Source organism: Triturus cristatus, chromosome 9 (genome assembly GCF_964204655.1).
Source record: "Triturus cristatus chromosome 9, aTriCri1.1, whole genome shotgun sequence".
NCBI classification, from domain to species: Eukaryota; Metazoa; Chordata; class Amphibia; order Caudata; family Salamandridae; genus Triturus; species Triturus cristatus.
The window spans coordinates 373,070,707-373,094,937 of NC_140592.1; the positions used below are offsets into that span (position 1 = coordinate 373,070,707).

At 47.7% G+C, this 24,231-nt stretch overlaps 1 protein-coding gene across 1 annotated transcript in view; it reads left to right on the forward strand.

The window, feature by feature from the left end:
• Positions 1–24,231, forward strand: part of TIMM50 (translocase of inner mitochondrial membrane 50) — a 264,504-nt gene that overhangs the window by 41,980 nt on the left and 198,293 nt on the right. Inside the window, exon 3 of the mRNA XM_085625193.1 lies at positions 2,498–2,529. Within this exon, the coding sequence (XP_085481319.1) occupies positions 2,498–2,529 (32 nt within the window). The remainder of the gene's footprint in view (positions 1–2,497; positions 2,530–24,231) is intronic.

The following is a 24,231-nucleotide window of genomic DNA, read 5'->3' on the forward strand; positions in this document are numbered from 1 at the left end:
CTTATGCCAGGCAGAGTTTATGCAGGTCATCAAGTTAGTGCCTACAATCGTGGACATTCTTTTAGATGCTGAATCTCTTTTTGCAGAAAATCTCATTCTTCACTTCCGTTTATCTTTAGGTACTGCTTCACCTTAATCCATTTCACAGTGAGGTTGACTCTTAAGTTATTGTGGTTCTGTGGCTTTCAACCATAGAGTCCTTTCACTGAATCACTGACTCTTTAAACACCAAAGTCTGGAAATAAGGTGATACCCTCCATACGCAGGACTGGGTTCGAAACCAACAAGTTACAAAGATTGCCATCTTATGTACTACCGCACCATCTACCTCTAAATGGTTGACCAGTGACATACTGTTACTATTGGCACTGTTTATGCATCTCTCTCCTCGGGTACTTACTTTTCGGGAAAGGCACTTGCTTGAGTTCCTCGCAGCAGTCAGTACAGCCATTTGCTTTGCTATACAATACATTAGCAAAGCAAATGGCTTTAACTTAATCAAAGGCGAGACCTATTTCATTTTCAATACTTGTTTAGTCTGAGGAGCCAGAAGGCTCCTGCCTTTAAAAAGCCTTACATGCAATGTCCAATAGGCAGAGCTCAAACTTGAAATGACCTTGGCACAGAAATTCATGTGCCAATGAACAAAAACTGAACAACAGTACCCTATTCCAGTGGTAAAACACATAGGCTCCAAATTCTGCATCGCAAGCAAAAACATGTGTTTTCCTTTAACCCCTTCCCCGCTCATGACGGAACCACTCCGTCATGATCCACGGTCGCCGTGTGCTCATGACGGAGTGGTTCCGACATGCTGCGGCCGTTGTGCGGGCGATTAGCGCAGTGGGCGGAGTCATGACGGAACCACTCCGTCATGAGCACAGCTCAACCGTGGCTCATGACGGAGTGGCTCCGTCATGAGCTCCGCGCCACCGCGCTGCCCCCAAACCCCCCCCCCACCCGCGCTGCGGCGGAATTCCCGCCGCAGCGAAAGGGTTAAGGTGTTGTGTAGTTAGGCATATAAACATTTATCCTGTGATGTTTCCATCACATGCTGTTTAGCCCCTTCCGAAATGCGAGTGCCTCGAATGCCGTTTGGACTGAAGCTGTCCTGCCACTGAGGCAAGATAACTCCTCAGCATTTTGAGGCAGATAAAAAGTCGCTAATGTGTGCGCACTATTTAACTTTGTTTCTAGCACTTAGAAAAATCTCCGTTCAGAGCAGGAATGCTATGCCTTGTGGACTTTCAGCTTTGTCTGCAAGTGTAGCTGTATAGAAATACAAACCTTGCACACCAAAGGCGGCATTGCTGCTTGTCAACTATCCTGTGAAGCAAATGTCGGACGATACACGCTTCCATCGAGATTTTACCCCTCCCCACCTATCCTCCACTGCAAACCTAAATGCAACTCCATACAAATGGTTTCCCACTCAAGACACAGTGCCCATTCCACAGGAGGCTTTCATGTTGATTATGAGCTTCATTGACTTTTCAGTGGTTCAAACATATCTAGGGCAGCTACTTGGCCTACACACGTGTCATGTGAGTGTGCTTGGGGACTGCTGTAGTGTAAGGACTATTCTATCTACTTCTAATGCATTTGTCAATTTCAGCAGGCAGAAGCTCATGCTGGACTTTATTCTCAAACTGGTGCCAGCTTTGGTTTTATTTCACATGTTGTAAATGAGGGTGGATGTAACCATGGGGGAGGATTACTCAAGTTGTCGTTTTGGGATTTGGTCTCAAGTGTTATGACATTACTGTCAGCCCACCTCCATCTCCATGTCTTTAGTTCAGCCACAGTTCTCCTATTTTACAGTTGAATGGGTGTGGGGGGGCGTGGCACAAATGTGAGCATGCAAAGATGATTCTTGGGTATGCAGGAGGGGTGATTTGCATGCACTTTGTCACCTAGTTATGTTACTGGCATTACTGAAACACTTTAAACAAGTGAACCTGTAAAGTTCAATCCTGCTATATGCAGTGCAGACTACAATCATAGTTCTTTTTGCTTTTGTCGCCCAAAGTGGGAAGGGTATGCCCAGATGTGGGTCCTGTGCTCGCTAAGCCACCGGATTCAAGCTAGCCTGGCTGATGTGGGGCGATACCCCGAAACCGGTCGCAGGATGCTTATTTTCTAGTCCAGGGAGGACCTGGCTTGCCAGTTCAGGCTGGACTGTTCCCATGGGGAGAAGGGTCAAGGCTGATTTGCATATGGCTGGGTCCAAACTGGAATGGTATTGCAAGCAAAAAAACAATGGATTTTACCCAGATTTGTGACTGGAGGTAAATGTTTGATTTGTTCAGCATTTTGTCCATCATCGATCTGTTCTTTTTGCCTCTGACAAACACGGCAAACTGAGCAGGGGTAATTGATATCGCTAGGAGTTACCAATGCTGTGTACATCATTATGGGGCGAGCAGTGGACTAATATAAAACTTCTCCCTGTGTACAATGCTGCTCTCTGGCTAACTCTTTCTCCCTTACCTTTCAGGTAGTAATGCGGTGGACGAAGAAGGACATCTGGTAAGGGCTCTAAATGCAATACCAGCTTATACCTGCTTGTCCTTTTGAAGATTTATTCCTTGGAAATCATTAATGCTGAATGCCTTCTCCACCTATGAACCCTGTCTCACAAATCTCTAGTCGAGCTGAGAGTTCAGATGACTCATAGGATGTGTTTTGTGTTAGAAACGTGGGTGTGGGGCTTTGTTCATATTCAAAGTAGCGGGAGTCATGATTTTACACTGGCTTCCTGACTCGCTAATCTTACACTGGCCACTTCTTAAGGTGCCATGATGAGGCCCAGGGTGTGGGTGAGCTTTCTGCCTACTGAGTTTATACTAGCAGCGGTATTAAAAAGATGAATGGAACTCCATACTTGGCTACAGCGAGGACACCCACTTTCAAGTTTAAAATGTAGATACTGAAAAAGCAAGGAACATTTTAAAACAGTCAACCAAAAACAAATCCTGTTAGAAACAAATAGAGGAAAGGTGTTGTTCGAGGCATATGAGCTGCTGATTACACACTGTGTATAGATCGCCATCTGGTGTTGGGCCCGGATGTTGCAGTTGTTTTTCTTTGGAAAGTCTTTGGAAGTCACGAGGTATGTGACTCCTCCTTTGGATCATATTGCGCATGGGCTTCAGCTCCATCCTCAGATTTTTTTTTTTTTTCCGCCATCGGGCTCGGATGTGTTCTTGGCGCTCCAGTTCAGAACTGTTCCAGTTTTCCTGTTCGGCGCGCAATCCTCCCCCCCCTTTGACGGTATTGTCTTGATCGCGTTCTCCACACTCGACGCGACTCAACAATCGAAGCCTTCGATTCCGGTCATCGACGAAGGCCTTCGGGCCTACTTGGGCTCTGGTCCTGGCTGATGGAAAAGACGCCATTTAAAAAGTGTCCTCGATGTGGGTCGAAGTTTCCCCACACCGATCTCCATGAGGTGTGCAACCTCTGCCTCTCTCCAGAACACGAGGCAAGGGACTGTCCAGCTTCCGCCTCCTTCCGATCGAAGAAGACGATCCGGGACCGACTAGCAAGGAGAACAAAGGCTCACTCGTCGACTTCGATCCACGACGACATCTTTGAAGAAGGAGTCGATGTTCCGGAACACCAGCACACCGAAGAGGGCCTCGTCAGCGCCTCCAAAGATGACGACTCTGACGTCGAGGACATCACTCCGGCACAGAGGGACGTGAGTACAGACGTCGACCCCGACCCTAAACCCCCCTCCACGCCATTGAAAAAGGCTTCGGTCACGCCTTCGGGCCTAGGTATGCACCAAAAGACTGCTTCCCATACCTCGCTTCCGTGCCTGGTTAAGAAGCCCATCAAGCCTTCAGGCAGCTCTGGCTCGAGCCAGCCTACCCTCTGTGCCGAAAAACTCTCATCGACACCAGCACCGCAAATGAAAACGCCCCTTTCCTCGTCCGCGCCGAGCTTGACACCGAAGCACTCGGCGCTGAAGACGGGCAACAGCACCTCTACACCAATAACACCCTCGCAGCCAAGCAAGAAGCAGAAAAGCCTCGACTCCCAAACCTGGAAACCCACCTCGGAACCGAGGAAGTCACTTCTAAACCCCATGGTTCCAAACCAAGAACCAGTGCTGAATTGACGCCTAAAAAACCCACGGCTCAGACACCATCCGCACCGAAGAATCTGCCCCTTACAGAGGAACTGTTTCGACCCGATCCTTACCAGAAAACCCTCGTAACGGATCCAAAGACTGGGCATTTGACGCTTAGCACCAGAAAAAGATCACTGGACAAGCCTGCACCAACTCCAACACCAAAAAGGAGAGACTTTGCCACCTCCCCTTTGAGGATTCCTTCTCCTCCTCCTCCCCCACCCCATCTCCTCCTCCCCCACCCCATCATTCTCCCACACCATCTCCAGATGAGGAGGATGATGATGACATTATCTACGACGCAGGGGAAGGGGCGGACAACCAATCAACAAGGGACCCTACTCCTACAGCCGCCCCAGACCCATGGGACGACTACAACATCCCAGGCGTCCCTAAGGTCCCGCAGGATGATCTTTACCCTTCTAGACCCTCCCCGTTCCCCCACCCCAAAGTCACCATGGGCTTTAACCAGCTACTCCATAGGGCTGCCCACTACCGCGAGGTTGATCTCCATACAGACCCCGTAGAGGAGGATTTCCTCTTCGATACGTTTGACACTGCACAGAGGTCCACCTCAATTCTGCCCATGCTTAAAGGGGTTATTAAGCACGCTCCAGAGGTCTTTAAAGACCCCGTTAGGGCCAGGGTCATTAACCCACGCATCGAGAAACAATATAAGGCCACCCCAACAGATTCAACCTACATTAAAGGCCCCGCACCACTAGACTCCCTGGTAGTCTCCAATGCGAGGAAACGTGCCAATTCCCAGGCATCAGGTGAGGCTCCACCGCCAGATAAGGAGTCTAAACTCCTGGACGCCTCTGGCAAGCGGACAGCGTCCCAAGCGGTCAACATATGGCGCATTGCTAACACCCAAGCGCTCTTAGCCAGACGGGGCACATTATGATGAGCTGGAGTCAATAATGCAACACCTCCCTGACAAATACAAACATAGGACCAACGAACTAATTCAGGAGGGTAAAAATATCACTAATACCTCCATCTGTTGTGCCCTCGATGCAGCTGACACCGCCTCCACTAGCGTCCTTCTGCGTAGACATGCCTGGCTACGCATTTCAGGGTTCAAACCTGAGGTTCAGAGTTCCATCCTCACCCACCCCTTTGATGAGAAACACCTTTTTGGCCCTAATGTCGATGTAGCCCTCGAAAAAATGAAAAAAGGACACAGACACAGCAAAATCTATGGGAGCCTTGCAGTCGCAAGCTCCCAGGCGCTCCTTTCGCCGTTCCTCCTTTAGAAGCACCGCCAGAGGCTACCCCTCCGACAGCACCTCCACTTCCTACAAGGCCCCTACCCAATCCACCTTCACTAGGGGTTACAAAGGCAGAGGCAAAACTAACACCTCCCGCTCTGCCTCCACCCCCACCCAGTGACTTCCCTCCACTCCCCCCAGACTATTCCACTCCAGTCCGGGGCAGACTCCACAATTTCCTTCCTTTCTGGGCTACCATCACCTCAGACAGATGGGTGCAACACATAATTCAATCAGGCCACTGTCTAGAACTAACATCTAACCCCCCCCCACCCCCCCCCCCCCACCCCAACCATTCCACCCAAACAGCGCCCAATGTCACAGGAACATTTGTCACTTTTACAGCAGGAGGTGATCTCCCTCCTACAAAAAAATGCAATAGAACCAGTTCCTACCCACCAACAAAACAAGGGAGTTTACTCCCTATATTTTCTCATACCAAAAAAGGACGGATCTCTAAGACCCATTCTGGACCTCAGACTCCTTAACCAATACATACACTCAGACCACTTTCACATGGTCACACTCCAGCAGGTGCTTCCTCTGCTCTCCCAGGACGACTTCCTGACCACCATAGACCTCAAAGTCGCCTATTTCCACATTCCCGTTCACAACGCTCACAGGAAGTTTCTCAGATTCGTAGTGGACGGTCACCACTACCAATTCAAAGTACTCCCCTTCGGAGTCACCACAGCGCCACGAGTGTTTACCAAGTGCCTAGCGGTAGTGGCAGCACACCTGAGAAGACAACACATCCACGTCTTCCCATACCTAGACGACTGGCTCATAAAAGCCAGCTCATACAACCAGTGTGTACACCACACTCACGCCACTATCCAACTACTTCACGACCTGGGCTTCACAGTAAACTACGCCAAGTCTCATCTACATCCCTTCCACGTACAACAATACCTCGGTGCCACCATAGACACCTTGAGCGTTAGCCTACCCCAGTTCCGCCAGGATAGCAAGCATACAAGCTCTTCGTGCCAAATTTCAACCACAACACTCTCTTTCAGCCCGAGTGTTTATGCAACATATAGGGATGATGGCCTCTTGCATATTCATAGTACCTCATGCAAGACTCCAGATGCGTCCTCTCCAAGAGTGCTTAGCACGCCAATGGAACCAGGCTCAGGGTCAATTATCAGATCTGGTATTGGTAGACGGTCGTGCCCATCGCTCTCTGCAGTGGTGGACCACCAAAAACCTTTCCAAAGGGCGACCGTTCCTAGAGCTGATTCCTCAAATAGTTCTAACTGCGGACGCATCGCTCTCTGGCTGGGGAGCTCACCTACTACATCACACCATGCAGGGCAGGTGGACACCTCAGTAAAAGTTACTCCACATCAACCATCTGGAGTTACTAGCCATATTTCTATCCCTAAAAGCCTTTCAAACCCACTTCTCAGACAAGGCTGTCTTAGTCCGACATGACAGCAATGTACTACATCCAAAAACAGGGCGGCACACACTCTCTGCAGCTCTCTCAGCTAGAACAGACCATATGGAGGTGGGCCATACCTCAAAACATTTTTCTCCTAGCCCAACATGTCCCAGGAGTCCAAAACGCCATTGCAGATCTGTTGAGCCATCAGACACAACAAATCCACGAGTGGGAACTTCATCCACAAGTTCTTCAAACATTCTTTCAAATGTCTTCGCCACCCACGAAAACGCCAAATGCCCAAGCTTCGCAGCCAGATATCCACACCCATTGTCCAAAGGCAATGCGATATGGATGAACTGGTCAGGCAGATTTGCGTACACTTTTCCGCCTCTCCCACTCATTCCATTAGTGGTGCGCAAACTACAGCAACATTCCCTAACTCTCATCCTAGTTGCTCCGACTTGGGCCAGACAACCGTGGTACACCACATTGCTGGAACTCTCCGTAGTTCCGCACCAAAAGTTACACCTCTCTCCACGCCTCTTAACATAGAACCATGGAGAGATCAGACACCTCGACCCAGCTCAGCTCAACCTTGCCATCTGGCTCCTAAAATCCTAGAATTTGGTTACCTTAATCTTCCCCCCCTGACTGTATGAACGTCATTAAAGAAGCTAGACGGCCTACCACTAGAGCTTGCTACGCAGCCAAGTGGAAACGTTTCGTGATTTATTGTCACAAGAATTTCAATCCCTTAGATGTGTCTATCCAAAACATCATAGGCTACTTACTACACCTACAAAGATGCAACCTAGCCTACACGTCTATTAGACTACACCTTGCTGCCATAGCAGCGTATCTACAAAATAGACAGCATCTATCACTCTTCAGATTACCTGCCATAAAAGCCTTCATTGAAGGCCTTAAAAGAATAATTCCCCCCAGAGTGCCACCCTCACCTGTGTGGAACCTAAACATCGTTCTCACAAGACTAATGGGGCCTCCATTTGAACCTCTACATAAATGTGAGCTTCAATTTTTAACATGGAAAACTGCTTTCCTTGTAGCCATTACTTCCCTCAGAAGGGTCAGTGAGATACAAGCACTCGCCATTCAAGAACCTTTTCTGCAAATGCATCATAATAAGGTTGTTCTCCGCACTAATCCAAAATTCCTTCCTAAAGTAATTTCTCCCTTTCACCTCAAACAATCTGTGGAACTGCCCGTATTCTTCTCGCAGCCACAAACCATTGCAGAAAGAGCTCTACACACCCTAAACGTCAAAAGAGCTTTACTCTACTACATCGAGAAAACACAACCTTTTCGCAAGACCAAACAACTATTCGTGTCTTTCTCACCACCACACAAAGGCAACCCCATCTCCAAATCTGGGATAGCTAGGTGGATTGTTAAATGCATCCAGATGTGCTACCACAAAGCAAAACAAACACTATCTGTACCCCCTAAAGCCCACTCTACACATAAGATAGGGGCTTCTATGGCATTTTTAGGGAACATTCCCTTAGATGATATCTGCAAAGCAGCTACATGGTTTACACCGCACACTTTAACTAAACACTATTGTGTAGATGTGCAAACTAAGCAACAGGCTAGTGTGAGCCAGGCTGTCCTCAAAACACTGTTTCAAACAACTGCAACAGATACTGTTGGTCGCCACTAGGAGGGGTTACTGCTGCAAAATCTATGCACAGTGTGTAATCTGCAGCTCATATGCCTCAAACGGAATATGCTACTTACCAGTATGCATCTGTTCTTGGCATGTAGAGCTGCAGATCTACACACGCCCGCCCGCCTCCCCGGCTACCTTTATCTGTTCCAGTTTATCTTATTTAGATACAATACACATGGGCATCTTTCCTGTTTCTTACAAAGCTCCATCATTTCCCCGCTGGTGAAAAACAATCTGAGGATGGAGCCGAAGTCCATGCGCAATATGATCCAAAGGAGGAGTCGCCGACCTCGTGACTTCCAAAGACTTTCCAAGAGAAAAACAACTGCAACATCCGGGCCCAACACCAGATGGCGATCTATGCACAGTGTGTAGATCTGCAGCTCTACATGCCAGGAACAGATGCATACTGGTAAGTAGCATATTTCTTTTTTTTTTTAATTGCCCATATGCATAGCTGCCTAGTGGCCCAGGTCAGGTGACACAACCTGTTGTGGCTTTTTATCCAATAAATTGTTGCATGCTGGGAGTAGTAGTTCTGTTTTCCTCCCACTAAGACCGCATACTAAATCCTGCTAAAAAAACAAGGTTTTTACTGACTGTCACACATATATCATGGATCTTTAGAAAAGAGGCTCTTTACCTGTTTGTGTGCCCCTGTGTTTCATCCAGGTATAAGCACGTGGATTGTGCAAAGGACATTTATGAGTGGTATCTACCCACAATTGCTTCCTGCTATGAGCTGGTAATGCATGACATGGTACCTTTTGAAACCTCAAACTTTGCACCGCGCTGTCTAGTACCCACCATGCTCTGCAATCCCCTCCACTAGTCCCCCATTCTACATATTTTTGCAACACTCCGTTCAAGCATATTACAGATAACTCTATGCCCGTGAACTCTGCCCCAGTGCCCCCCTCATCTGCTTCTCCCTGCTGCACAGTACCGTTTATTTGTGTAGACCATTGTGCAGGACTTCTTGTTTTTCCATTGGACCTGGGAGGTGAAATCGGGTGTCTGTTGGGTGTGTTGGTCTATGCATGCTGGTCATGTATGTCAGCATGTTGTGTGAATGTTGTGCAAGTACGATACAAAAGTAAGCTGGTGGGCTTTGTAAGTGCCACTTTGAAATGGCTTCCCCCTTAAATGCTTCGGATATAGAAATATAGAAAAAATGTTGGTTGGGCCTTTGGAGGATAAACGGGGCATTTGATATATATATCAACCAACATATTTTTTTTCTAGTTTTCTGTATCAGAAGCATGTTTATTTTTTTGCTTATTTGCCATTAAATTAATGTTCTAATCTGTTCATGACTAGAGTGGGGAATTATAAAAATGCTCGTTGGTACTGCCCTCGTATTTGGGGCACCCGGCTGGTGGTGATGTGATGTCACATTGTTGTGCTGTATGTGTGTGGGAGGGGGGGCTCGTGTCCAAGCCCTCGTTAGTACCGTCTCGGTTCCCAGCCCTTCAAAGCGCGGCTCTGCGGGTGGGATGTGAGAGGCCATTGACGTGCAGGTGTGAACATGTGTCGACAGCCGCCTACATCCTAGCGGGCCTCTGGGAACAGACCCCTGGCAGTCTCCCAGCCGAGAGGCCTCGGAAGCCTTCTCTCCTCACAGCCCCACCAGCGGGATCCGGCAGATCATTCACGAAAATACTTTATGGCCATTGCAAATGAGGCAAGTGCTACTCCAGTATGGCGTCTTGTACATAGGGATGCATACATTAGATTTCTTTTGGTTTCTCCTAGGCTTTTATAGTTTAATAAAAAGTTAATCTGCTTCGCCTCGTGCAGAATCACATTAAAGCTGAAAAGGGGAGAGAATGTGGCTTAACGGCTTGGGCGGTCGACCTCAAAGCTCCGGACCCGGGTTCGAGTCTCGGCAGTGACGCTCAACAAATCACTTAATCTCGTGCCTAACAAAAATGAACGTGTCCCTGTGTAAGAGCAACTGGTGCTCATATAAAGCGCTCTGAATCCGTTGGGCCAAGTTCGTGCTATATAAAACTCCGAAAAAAAGCTACTTTTATTACCTGTTGTGTAATCTGTATGAAGCCATGCAAACTTCAGAGTGGCTTAGATAGCATTAATAAAATTCGTAGTGTTTACTTTCAAATCTATTGCTTTCAACTGCAGCATATTAAAAAGTATAACATACATAGTTACCTATCGTCACCTTTCGATATTGATGTAACTTTATTGGACAATACAACTCCTTTCCACAGATACGATTCTTTGTTTTGTCTTCTGTGCTCTAGCTTTCTAAAAGGAAGCTTTCGCCAGGGTCCACGCAGCGGGCAAACTTTATTCTCTATTTCAGAGCCTGCACCTTGAACTCTGGTACCCTGTCTTCATCTGAATAAAATGAAACTTTTTTTTCCCCTGGCAGTATGTCCAAACACCTAGAATACGGTTTAAAAATACAATATTTGGCATCCCCTGAAGCAGTTGATATGCAATTCAACCGAATCTGTAGTATTTTACCTCTTCTCTTCAAAAGCGCTTGGTTATCGAATGTCCTGTAAGCCCCCGTAAGTGCCTTTTTTGATAGCAATATCGTCCCTGTCTACTATTTTGGCGCAGAAGCTGAAAATAGTGCTCCTCTTACTGTATATCCAGTTCTGGCTTTCATCCCTTCCCAGCCTGTGCAACATCTGTCATGGATGTCGTATACCATTCCATACATCTCATTGACGTACAAGCACTGCACAGTGGCTGAGTCTCATGACCAAGTGGATTAACTCAAGTGGAGTGGAAGTGTTTTTTGCTTGACATCTCTTACAGAGCGGGCTCTCCCTCTGCATCAGTCTAAGCTCTCATTGCAACCAAACTGTGACCCAAAATGCGTTAAAGCATTACAGATCTTTACATGGTATTCCTTCTGAGGCATTCAAAGAAAAGTCTAGCCTAAACCCACATATTTGTAGCCGCACCTGTCATCGCTGCTTTCTTTCCTGTGTGGTAGCACCAGGTCCGTTTCTCATCAGCTATGCCTACATAATCACTTTTTTTTTTTTTAATGCTGTTACTTATATTTCCTTCTCTCCCACCGGCCACTTGCGAAATATAATTCTTTTGACCTTCCTATAAATATCTGATTTCATGTTTATACAAATGATCTTTCTGCCTTGAAGTTCGGAGAACCGCTACAGAATATTTGCATGATGACCAAATTCTGCTTGGATCTAAGTTCAAGTTGCCTGCACCAAAGTTGTTTGCACTGCAGATCTATACTGTCTGTACTTATAATTCTGAATTGCAATGTCATCCTTGTAAAATGATATTGAGCAAGGTTACGCCACCAACGCAGCATTGGTGCATACCTGGAGGTTTTCTACAGCTCTGCTGGCCGGAATAGTTGGGAGGAAGATGAGGGTTAGTACATGTTCCTGTGTAACCTCCATGACTGTCATGATAACCGTTGTTGACTGTGCCTGCCGTACCTGATTTTGTCATTCGTGTCTGCACTGCGTCCCAATATGAGTACTTGTTTGGTCACTCATGCATGACTAGATCACTACCTTCTTGTAGGGTGACCAGATGTCCCAGATTTGGCTGGACAGTCCCGGTTTTTAAACAACTGTCCCACGTCCTGAAACTTTTTCCTCACATATATACAGGTCACGTTTTTTTTTAAGCTCGTGGGTAAGCAAGATCTTTTATCCGTGTTGTGCATTCTCAAGTTTACACTGGACCTCTTAACAAACCAAGGCCAGAAGGTCACTTGTTTCGAGCCAGCTCCTGTGCTGCTTCTCCTGATTCACGCGGCACAGCAGGAATTAATGTGGAGGGAATCCGCATCAACAGAGCCCATTCCCCAATGGTCTGGATCACCAGCAGCATGACCCTGGAGCTCATCACTACAGCATTTGGGTGGGGGTGGGAATTATTTATTTCAACTCCATTTGATATATTGAGGGGTAATATTTAGTTATTTTTGTCTGTGTCTGTCCAAGTTTTTGATTCTGAAAATCTGGTCACCCTACCTACACAGGATTACACCAAATGCAACATTCTGCCAACCATGCGCTGCTCACGGTGTAGAATGCTACCCGTCTGAAAATGAGCTTCATCGCTTCATAAAGGGTTTTGAAGGGCTATGCATAATGCTGAAAGGTCCTCGTGTATTTTCCTAGCTAGCTCCTCTCTTCTTTAGGCAATCAATTGACTTTTTTCACGGGAAAAGCATATGCATAGTACCTTTCGTGACCCCTTTGCCATTATGCGCAATAATGGCATAGTTTTCACCACAGGGAGTGAGGCACTTATAGCATCTGTCTGTGAGTAATCCAATAAATTATTTCCCCAGACCCAGTCAGGCATGTGTGTTAATGGCGTTAAGAATGCTAAGTAGCATGCTTAGGGTCAGCGTAGTGGCAGCAAAAGTTGGGCACAACTGAAACATGGGTGACACAACCTGGCATCCACGTTGGAGGAGCAAAGGGGAGGGTGTTCAAAAGCAAGACGTTGGAAGTCAGAGGGTTCCAGTGGGTTCCTTATAGGCAGTGACAGAGGCACGCCACGGTATATGAACCTCCCAAGCAGTGGGCTCATGCTTGTTTGTGCCTGCCGCATTTCGTGAAGTTAACTGCAGTTTAAATCCTTATCATATGAAAAACCAATGCATTCAAAATCATATTGGAACAGTAAGTACAATGTCCAAACAGTAAGGGCTTGTATTTAAACGGCACAGTTATTGCTTATTGCAAAACATAAACAGTTAAATAATCATCAGATACAGATAATCGAGAAATGTATATTCTTCAGAGATGAACAGCCAACACTCGTTTGGTCACTACGTGACTTTTTTAAAATTGAGAATACATGTGTGGGTATCGTTTCATCTACATTAATGGCAATCATCTTTTACTGCTTCTGATCAGTTCTGGTCTATCACTTTACTCAACGTAGGTGCCACCGCCTGTGGAACGTCCTAGTTGCTCAACATGTTACTGTTGGATTGTGCTGCTCACAATAGAGTGGATACCCACATATATGTTCTTAAGCGTTGAAAAAGTCCCGTAGTGACGAAACATGTGTTGGCTGTTCATCTCTAAAGAATATGTTTGGCAATCATCTGCTAATTTTAAGATTATTTTACTGTTTACGTTTTGCAACAAACAAGAACTGTGCTCTTTAAAAACAAGTTCTTACTGTTTGTACATTGTAGTTATGTTTCAATACGATTTTAAGTGCTTTGGTTTTTCATATATGTGTTAAACGTACTGGGCTTTCTTCCAGCGTGTTAATGCAACTTTGGTAGTAAGGTGTTCTAAACCATTATAGCACCACCAGAATATTTCTGATCCTCTTTGAAATTACTTTACCCACTGTACATTTTATGTATATACAGGAGGTGCGATAACTGTAACCATTCCTACCTAGCATTTTATTGCTGTTTTAATCCTGCCTGCAGTTCGTCTTCCTATGCCACTCATTGGTGACAATTGTCTTCAGTGCCATTTTTTTATGCCAGTGCCACTTTTCCACACACCTTGACCGTATAATTTCCCATATGGTGCAAATTGTACCAGCAGTCACGTTGAGTTCTCAATTCCCTTTATGAAAACGTACACCAGTGCTAATCTCTTCCACAAGGCTGGAAGTGCCATGCATTTACTGATGCCTTCGAACAGAGGAAGTCTAACCTTATCCTTCTACACCCAGTTCTTCTTATTACTATATTTGCAATTCCATCAGGACCATTGGCTTTGGAGGATAAGGGTCGATCAATCAGTGCTTAAGTTTCAAATAAAATAATTATCTATCATAAGAGGGTCTTCACTAGTCTCAAATAGGAGAGGAAGAAATCATCATTTTGTCCTCCATTCACTCTAGTTACTTGGCAGACTTTGAAATACTAATGCTTCTTCTTTCTGTTTGATTATCATTCATTCTTTTGAAAAACAATTAAAAACGAAATTAATATATTGCCAGCCAGACATTACATCTTTATATTTTATTAAAATCATTTAAATATCTTTTTACCTCTTCTATCTATAAATGCATTATTTATGTAGTGCAAAGCTAGCCAAATGGCAGTGGAGCGCGGTTGTGCCTCAAAAGCAAAGACTCAAAGTGAATGGGGCAGAAGCTGGGTTCTGAGACAGGAGGTGATTTGTTACTTCGTGATATGCTGATCCATAAAGAGATGTGTCTTCAGCACTGTCTTAAATTTGAGCAGGGTTGCAGCGATCGTAATAGATACAGGGATGTCATTCCAGATGCTGGGTGATTAACGGTGAAAACCTGTTGCCTTTTTTTTCTGTGATGCACTACCTAATGTCCAGTCTGATGACGACCTAGCCTCTTGTTGGAGGTGTGCCTAGAGACGCCAGAGATGGGGCTCCTTTCAGCCACATAGGGGTGCCATTTGCGGTCTCTTCATAGATGTAGCTGTTTTTGAAGGTTGTGTGGAATGGGAGGGTGAACCAGTGAAATTCGGTCATGCTGGGGGGTGATATTTCTGCAGTCTTTTGATGGGGCATACTGTGGTGTCAAGGCCACTGTGGGCTCTAGGATGCCTTGGAGTTGGGCATTGCTGCCATCCAGGTGCAAGAGTACATGGTCTTAAAGAACAGTTCCAAAGCCTCTTTCTGGGAGAGGAAGGGTTTTGCTTTCTCCAATAGGGAGAGCTGGTTCCAGGCAGCGTTGGTTTACTTAACAATGTGTTCCATGGTAATTGAGTGATTTAACATTGGGTGAAATGTGGGGTTTGAATCCATCCATGTTCATATCCTTCAACAATTATTGACTAGTTGTTGCTTGTGGTTCTTGTTGAATGGTAGGAGTTCTGTATTGATGGGGTTGAGAATCAGGGGGGTGGGGGTTCGGCATCCAGGTCTGGATGAGGTGCAGGCAATGTCGGAGGCACTGGATAGGTGAATTGGAGGAGACCTGTTTCTACTAGGAACAGTGGAGCGCTCCATATGGCAAGAAGAAGATATCGCTTGGCATATTCTGGAAATAGTTTTTGGGAAAAAAGAGAAGGACAAGGCCGGAGAAAAATTTGCCACCACTCCCAACTCACTGGGCCTCAGAACCCTAAATGGAAAAGGCGTCTTGGATCAACGTCCATCCTCCACTTACACCACGAGCTTGAGCACCTTGTTAATTACATCTGGGTATCCACGCAGAACTTTTCTCAGGCAAGTAGCTTTCATGTCTAGCACAGTCTGACCAAAAGCATGGGAAATTGCCCTGCAAAACAGAGAAACACTGCGGATTGAATTCCATGAGACCCCATAAACCAAACTCAGCAAAATGTTGGAGATTAGCCCAGAAAAGATTGAATGAAACCAACGTGAAAGTTACTCCCTCAATCTCTGCCTCCAAGTGGATTTAATAATCTCAATCTGTACAACACCGTGGAAGGGTCTGGCTTTGATCCCTGCTGGCTGACAAAGTTGGCCTTTTTCATGAAAAAGGGAGGTTGCGGACTGCGCTATCGATTTCCTTGAAGTACGCTGCCCCTACCTGGTGAGGCGTGTTCTGCAAGGCGTACAAAAATCTGGGGAGGGACATAATCTTATACAAAGCTGCCCGTCCAAGAAGGGACAGCGGGAGCGAGCGCCAATGCTGGACGTCGCTCTTGAGCCGTTGCAAGGGAGGCAGGAGGTTGCGATCAAAATATCTGGACGGATCCTTTGAGACCCAAATCCCTAGATATTTAAAGTCTCCAGTTGCCTCTGTAATCTGGAACCCCCAGGGAAGCGAGGGCATTTTACCGTGAAGAACATACAGCACTGACTTGGTCCAAGTTATTGAATAGCCGGCAAGGAATATATGCAAGATTCTGTTCAGGAAGGCCGCCGGTAACGCCAGGTAGAGCAGGATATTGTCCGCATATAAAGATATGCGGTCCTCCCAACCCTGAGTCCACCTAAGACCTCTGATGATGGGATCGCTCTGCACCCACATAGCCAGCGGCTCAAGGACCAGAGCAAAGAGCACTGGGGACAGTGGACAGCCCTGTCAGGTGCCTCTACTAAGTACAAAGGCAGTGGATTTCCTATTATTAACTACGACTTGGGCCAGCGGTTGCTGATAAAGAAGCCGAACCCAGCAGATGTACTCCCGTCTCAGTCCGAGTTTGCTGAGCACCGCAAACAGATAGGGCCACTCGATTTTATCGAAAGCCATGGCCGCATCAAGAGATACCACCACTGCATCCTCTCCTTTCATTGCAGCACGATGAAGTACCCCATGAAGTCTGTGCGGATTGTGAGAGGTATTCCTTGCCGGCATGAACCCGGATTGGTCTGGGTGGACTAAATTTGTGATAACCCAAAGCAAACGGGAGGCCAAGACCTTTGCCAGTATCTTGGCTTCCCCGTTCAGGAGGGATATAGGCCCGTAGAAGGAACACTTTGTGGTCATTCACAAAGACGGCAAGTGAAAAACAATCGTTGCCAGGCGATGATCTGCAGGAAGCAGCCCCGCTGCCTTACTTTCGTGAAACATTTTGGTGAGGTAGGGAGCGGTCTTGCTCGATGTTAATTTGAACAATTCAATTGGTAAGCCATTGGGACCCGCAGCCTTACCTTCGCGTAAGTCCTGGATGGCCTTTTCTACCTCCAAATTGGTGAGCTCCCGGTCTAGTTCAGAGCGCTCCTCCTCAGTGAGATTCGGAAGAGAGATGTCTTTCAGGAAGTCCACAGCCTCTTCCTCAGTGTGCGGGGACTGGGACGTGTTAACAGATTGATAATAGTGACCAAAGGCATCCGCTATGTCCTGCGGCGCAGTGAACTGGTCCCCATTGGCCGACTCTATCTCAACCACTACCCTGCTGGCTTGATCCCTGCGGTCCAACCAGGCAGCAGTTTGCCGGCCTTGTCACCAACGTCATAGATTTTACTAAGTGTGGCCCTATGTTGTGACCTGACTGCGTCAGTTGCTAAATCAGTATACTCCTTAGTTTTAATGTGCAGGGCCTGCTCGACCTCTTCCGATTCTTGTGCCTGGAGTTGCCCCTCAAGATGTAATTTCTCTGCTTCTAGGCGGAGCATGGCCGCTCGCTTCTCCCTCCGTGACCCTGCTATCTAAGCTAGCTCCACCCCCCAGATCACCACTTTGTGGGCCTCCCACAATGTTAATGCAGAGTCGACCGACCCCCTCATTTTCCTTAAAGTACAATTCCGATTCACAGGTGATTGTATCGAATATCTGAGGGACCTTTAAGGTACCAAGGATTAATTGAGGCTGTCCTGCCCACCGAGGGCTCCCCCACCTGCAGTCTACACAGGACGGATGAATGATCAGATATCCCCCTCGCCAAGTGCAGTACCTCCTTGACACTATCTACTTGGTGCTCCAGGGTAAGAATGTTATCAATCCTGGACATGCTACAGTGTGCGCCTGAATAAAAGGTGTATTGCTGCTCCATTGGATGGAGCTTCCGCCACGTATCCACCTGGACCATTGCTTCCAGAAAGCTGTGGATCTGCGTACTAGAGGGAGGCAGAACCCTCCATGGCCAGCGATCTAGGGAATCGGAGACAATGGAGTTGAAGTCACCGCCGATCAACAATCTACCCTCGGGTAATTCCAAGAGGAGACTCCCAAGGTCTTCAAATGCTTGGGCATGAAGCCCAGGCGGTATGTAGACCGAGACCAGGTGTTTAGTGCACCCCTCCCACATCCCACAAATCTACCCAGGCTATCATTACGAACCCGGTCAATTGTCATGGGAAAGGACTTCCGTACCATAATTCCCACCCCTCTGGACCCAGACCCAAATGCCGAGTGTGCCACCAGTTTGAACCCCCACCTCGACATTGCTGTACAGGCGTTACCAAATAGGTGAGTTTCTTGCAATAAAATCACATCTAGGGAATGACGTTTGATGAATTGAAGTACTACTCCCTTCTTAATTTTGTCCCCCAGACCGTTCACGTTCCAGGACAACAGTTTGAGCCCTTATTTAATTGTAGTCCCCATCCTATCTGTGGGTAAATATCTTCGGTCACCTGAGGAACCTCGCGCCCATCCCAGCAATCTGTGCTGTGCCCGCTACGTCTCCCACAACCCCACGCCCAAAGGCATCGTCACTTAGTCTGTTTCAAAATTCAAACTCCGCCACAACTGATCTGTCAGTCCCATATACAATATTACGATGCACAGCCCTGCAGCGTTACACATAACACTTTTGGATCAATGCTAGATTTGAGAAGTTTAGGTGCCCAGGATCCCACCCGACCCAACATCACCAGCAACACCCCCCTCCCTGCATGGCTGATTCGGAACTTCCTGCCACCCCGAACTTGCAGAGTGCCTATCGCCACCCCTAAAACTGTGAGGTGTGTGTGTGTCCAACCGAACACCCGTTCAAAACTGGGAAGGCAAATGTTAAAATCATCGGCCGTCAATGTGCCACCATGCCCCTCAGCCACTGGCTCGTTAATTGAAATTTTCAGCCTCCAGTCCGCCCCTATGAGACACAACTAATGGGCTGCCCCAGATGACATGGCATATACAGACAAGTTCTCATTCGTGTCTTGACGACTGAGTGCTCGCCTGGTGGGGATCCAGTTACTGGAGCTCTGAGTTTTGTCTCGCAGCCATTTCTTTGGCCTCGGTTACGCCTCCGGCCAACCACGCGCCAGCCCTCCAACCAGTCCCAGGCCTCTTCAAGAGTGGCAAAGAACCAGACCTTTCCCTCCGACTCCACCCGTAGTTTGGCCGGAAAAAGCATTGTATCCTTGATGTTCTTGTCTCGGATTGCCCTTTTAACATCCAGAAAACTGCATCTTTTTCGCTGCACCTTGAGGATGAAGTCCGGGCAGATAGTCACTCTGCTGTTTTGAAATTCGATGGGGGGCACTGCACGAGCCGTCTTCAAGATTGTCTCTGTCTCTATATTTGAATATTCTGGTGACGATAGGTCAGGGGGGGTGGTGGCAGGTTTCGGCCTTCCCCCTGGCACCCTGTGCGCGCTCTCCACCGTGAAGGATTTTGACAATCTGGATGGTTTCAGGTAAGTGGTTCCAAAGGGGATGATAGACTGAGCGTTTGAGCAAATCAAACACTCACCCCCAGTCAACTGATCTGAGTTTAATCCATCATTCTTTAGCTCACTCCACCAAAGTGGTTACCAGGTCTTCAACAAATAAATCAGTTGACAGGTCTTCTGCGCGTTCCGGAGCCCCCAAAATGTGAACATTGTTGCGACTAGATCGCCCCTCATACTCGTCCAACTGCGACTCCATGCTCGCACTGAGGGCCTGGAGATAATCAACCCGCCTCTGGAGGGCATTGGGTCGGTAACCAGAGAGGACGCAGTCGTTTCAATGTCCTTGAGCCTGGTGTTCATGGAGCGCATATCCGCTCTAATCAAGGAGAATTCCGAGGGCACGGAATCAATCCTGGACTCCAATGACGTCCTGACCGAAGTTATGACTGTGAGTATGTCCTGTAAGGTGGGTTGTTTTGCTCCCTCCACCAGTTGCTGCTTGTCAGGGAGGTCGTCCCCTCCCTTGCGAGCGGGGACCAGGGCCCTTGTCCCAAGGATATTTTTCTAGCTTGGCCTGCATGGTGGCCCTGGAACTGCGACCCCCGGCCATGACAGGCCTCCACAGGACCCGGAGGAAGTGGGGGGCAATTGGAGCGCGTGGGACCTCCGCGGAGCACCAGACTGCAAATGCTAGATTTTGGCTGCCAGTTAGTTGTAGGTCAGAATAGGGACAGCTCCCGAACGTCTGGACCTTTACTCATGTCTGGGGGGTGCGCAAGCTGTGAGAATCCACCTAGGTCCTTCATGCCAGACACTACTGCGGCGTACAGGCGAGACTCCAGGCATGGCTGCAATTCAAGTGTAGCCGTTCCAGCCACAGGGCCAGCAAACCCAGTATCCACCACCCCCACCCCCCCACCCCCCCCCCCGCCCGACCAGACGCCGCTGAGCCCAGGATCACCAGGCCAATGCACCCACAAATCAAGGGCCACCAAGGAAGACACTGACGCCGACCGCCCCCGGCGGTAGGGAGGTCAGATGATCAGAGAACCCCTCACCAGGTTCTGCCCCCACGACTCACCAGCTCTCGGAGGGCCCAGCTCCTTACAGGGCGGGTCAGCGTTGTTGCGGCCAGAGCACCTTCGAGAGCAGGTGAAGAAAGGCCAGTTCGCTAGAGACTGCTGTCTCCTTCTGTGCTTGGCCTCCGAATCTGCCTCAAGTGCTTATTAGCCCCTCCTTCGTGCCAGGGCTCAGCTGGGGGCTAAAGTCAGTGCTTTCCAGGGATAGAGGAATCGAGCGGACCCTGGGGACCCAGCCGATTGGACCCCCGCAGTCAAGCCGAATAGCCCTCACTCCAGTGGTTCCGGAACTCCTCCAGTGTTGCCAGATTGGCCTATTTCCTGCACAATTGGGTGAAATTTTTCCCATTTGTGCGGGGAAATAATCCACCTGGCGGGTGGCTACTTTTTGGGCTTATTTTCACCAGTTGTGCGCAAATTTTTAGCTGGGGCGGCGCCACTGCCGACATTGTCACTCGCAGGGCAGGCAGTATGGATGGGAACCACAAATGTCGGCAGCCAATGAACGCGAAGTGCGCTGCATGGCTGAGACATCATTGGAGGAGGACACAGCATGGGTGTGAGTGACATGTGATACTTTCTAGACGTGCTGCTGAAGGCAGCAGTACGTGCGTGTGTGTGCAAATGCAAGCGCACCTGCTGCCAAACTTCACCCTATCATAGTAGGAGTGTTGGACACAGTCTCTTTGGGTAAGAGTGTCGTCCATCTAGTAGCGTGCGAAAGCGCTACTAATGACGTGCCTGGGAATGCTGTTTGCCCATCCCCCGCGCGCTGTATTAAAAGCAGTCAAGCGGGTGGAGAGGGGATCCAGACAGTGTCTCGCGCGCCAGACCACATGCTCTCTCACGGTCTGTCAGCGGCGTGCGTGGGTGGACAGACATCGGTCTGACTGATTAGTTAGTCAGGACTTAGGTCAGGAGCTCCTTTTCGTGGTCGAGTCTGTGTCTGGTTGGTCTGGTGCCGACTCCAGTACACTGTACTGCTGAACTGCACCGTCTGTCAGTGAAGTCTCGGGCACAGCAGTTCATCATAGGCTAGCTGCTGGCAGCGCACCTTGAGGGGCCTTGCCCCTGCCTGGCGCAGGATAAGGCTTGCGCGCTCAGCGCTGCTACCTGCCCTTAATCTGTATTAATATTCGGAACTGGACCGCACCGCATTACCTTTCCTTATAATCATTGATCCCGCAGCCGACCTGAAGGAGGCCAAAGGTCAGGGCAGGCCCAGGGTAGGGACCAACGACGTAGAGCTTGCTTGGTGAGTCCCACTCCCGCCCCCCCAAATCTCACTCTGACCGTGATTATGACCGGTGACGGTCATAATCACGGTCAGAGGCAAGGAGAGAGACTCGAGAGTGACTAGTATGCAGTGGCAATCTGTCTGTCTTACTGTCCATGCGTGCAACGCCCATTGGGCTCAAAGAATGGCTTCTTAGAGCCCCTGCATCTCCACTCTGCCTATTGCTTGATTAGCCCCCTCCACGAAAACATTTCTTAGACCCACCCCCGAAATTTGTCTCTAGTTGTGACTCTGCTACTGTCTGGCACTGGTTGGTTAATCTTCTCCTCACATACGCGTGCACTGGGCTGCCTGGCCTGGGATGGCTGGCCTGTGTCTGTGTGTGAACTCACTGCACTGTCTGCTGCCACAATTCGCGTCGCTGCCCCAGCCTTCAATCCTGTGACTGTCCTTGAGTAGCTGCCTTCTTCAACTTCAGGAGGACGCCAGGAGTGGACCAGGATGGTTTGGTTGACTGACTGTATCCTTCCCTAATCTAAGTAAGTGACATTTAATTTTTACCTCTCCCTCCAGGCTAACTATGCAGTAGGAATTCCGATGTGTCGTTCCTGCCTGTCCGGGTGCAGGCACAGCCAACCTCATTTGTTAACATAACTTCAGGGTGGCTGCTGTTTATGGTATATCTCTGGTCTGGTCCCGTTTTCAATATGAATAATGGGTGAAAGTTGGAAAGACACCACATGTGAAGTTACCCGAAGGCGCGGGGAAGGTCTGTGGAATCCATGTGTGAATGTGAAAGCATGGAACTACCTTCCCTGCGTTATTAGTGCCTTTTTCCATGGGACGCGTGTTACTTTTGCCAAATCATTAAAAGGAAAACATGTAAATTGTATCTTTTTTAATATTGACTTAATGGTTGGTAGTTTTTTGAAAAAGTTGTAAAAGCAGGTTTTGTGTTTGGGTAAAATTATTCCTTACTAAAATAGAAGGCATTGAAGTTACAGCTTTAGCACGTAAGGGGGAATAACCTAGTTAGTCAGCAACCTAGTTAGTCAGTATGCAAGTGACCTCATGGCGTGTGCCGTCACAATGTTTGGCATCACAGTAAGTGACATCATGCGAAGTAACATCAGATAATATCCCACACAATTGTTTTTATTAGGTATATCATGAGTGCATTAAGCACATTATGAGATTTAACAAATTGTGCTTTAGGCTTGTGCTGCAAAAGTGGCACAATCCCAATGCAGAATGTGGGGCTCAACAAATAGTACTAACATTGTTTTTAAAACCCTGCCATAAAGAAATTGGCAACAAGGAGAAGCATGGTACTACATCTGTTATGCTTAATTGGTTGCAAAGTCTGCGTTTTCTAATATTCTATGGGGCTAAGACATCTGCAGAGGTGCCCAGTAAATTTCCGGGAATAATAATTGGTGAGAACTCTGGAGGTTAAAGTATTTGTCAGAGAGATCTCTGCTTTGTGTAGTCTCAGATCTGAATCAAAGTAGTGTAGAAGGTTTGTGTCTCCTGCAAAGCACATGATGTAATATGCAGATGACAGATTTTTTTTTTACTGTAGCTAGGTTAGTGGGCTACTGCTTCAAAGACCAATCCTTTTGTTCCTTGCAGTTCATAATTAGTAAGCCTTTTACTGTTGCACAGTGAGCTATGTGTGACTGCTACATCTTTTAACCTGGCCCGTTGCTATCATAAAAGTACTTTGGAAACCGAATGGCAATCATCCTGGCTCTTGAAGCCAAATGAAATGGTTTTAGATATGTTATCAACTGCCTTATGAATTGACTGCTTCAGGGCGGCTAAGGTTAGTGTGAGCCAAAACCAATAGGCCACGTAACTGTCGCTCGTTACCAAAACATGCCATCGAGGTCTCCTTGCTTTTAGAGGAACTGGATCTAGATGTGCTATTTTTAACAGAAACTTGGTTGAACGATAGTTCAGACCCAGACCTTGTCCAAGCACTACCACACAACTACTCTATCCTGAGACACGATCGCCCAGATGGCAGGGGGGGAGGGATTGCCATAATCTATAAATCCGTTTTGGGTTGTAGGGTTGAAAACGCAGCAATAAAAGGTGCGGAAAGCTTATTTTTTGCTATTACCGTTTCCCCGATTTGCACCCTGTCTGGCCTCCTGCTATATAGGCCACCGGGTCCCTATGGTCAATTCTGTGATGACCTTCCCATTTGTGCCACTAATTATGCTAGTACCACCTCTAATTTCACATTACTGGGTGATTTTAATATTCATTCCGATGAGACACATTTACCAGCCTGCATTAGTCTCAACGCAGGATTAGAAGTGCTCCAGCTGAGGCAATTAGTGACAGGCCCTACTCATAAAGCTGGACATACCCTTGACCATTGCTACACCAATTTGGATAATCTCATTTTTGAGAAATTAATCGACATTCCCTGGACTGACCATAAGTTGCTGCTCTTCT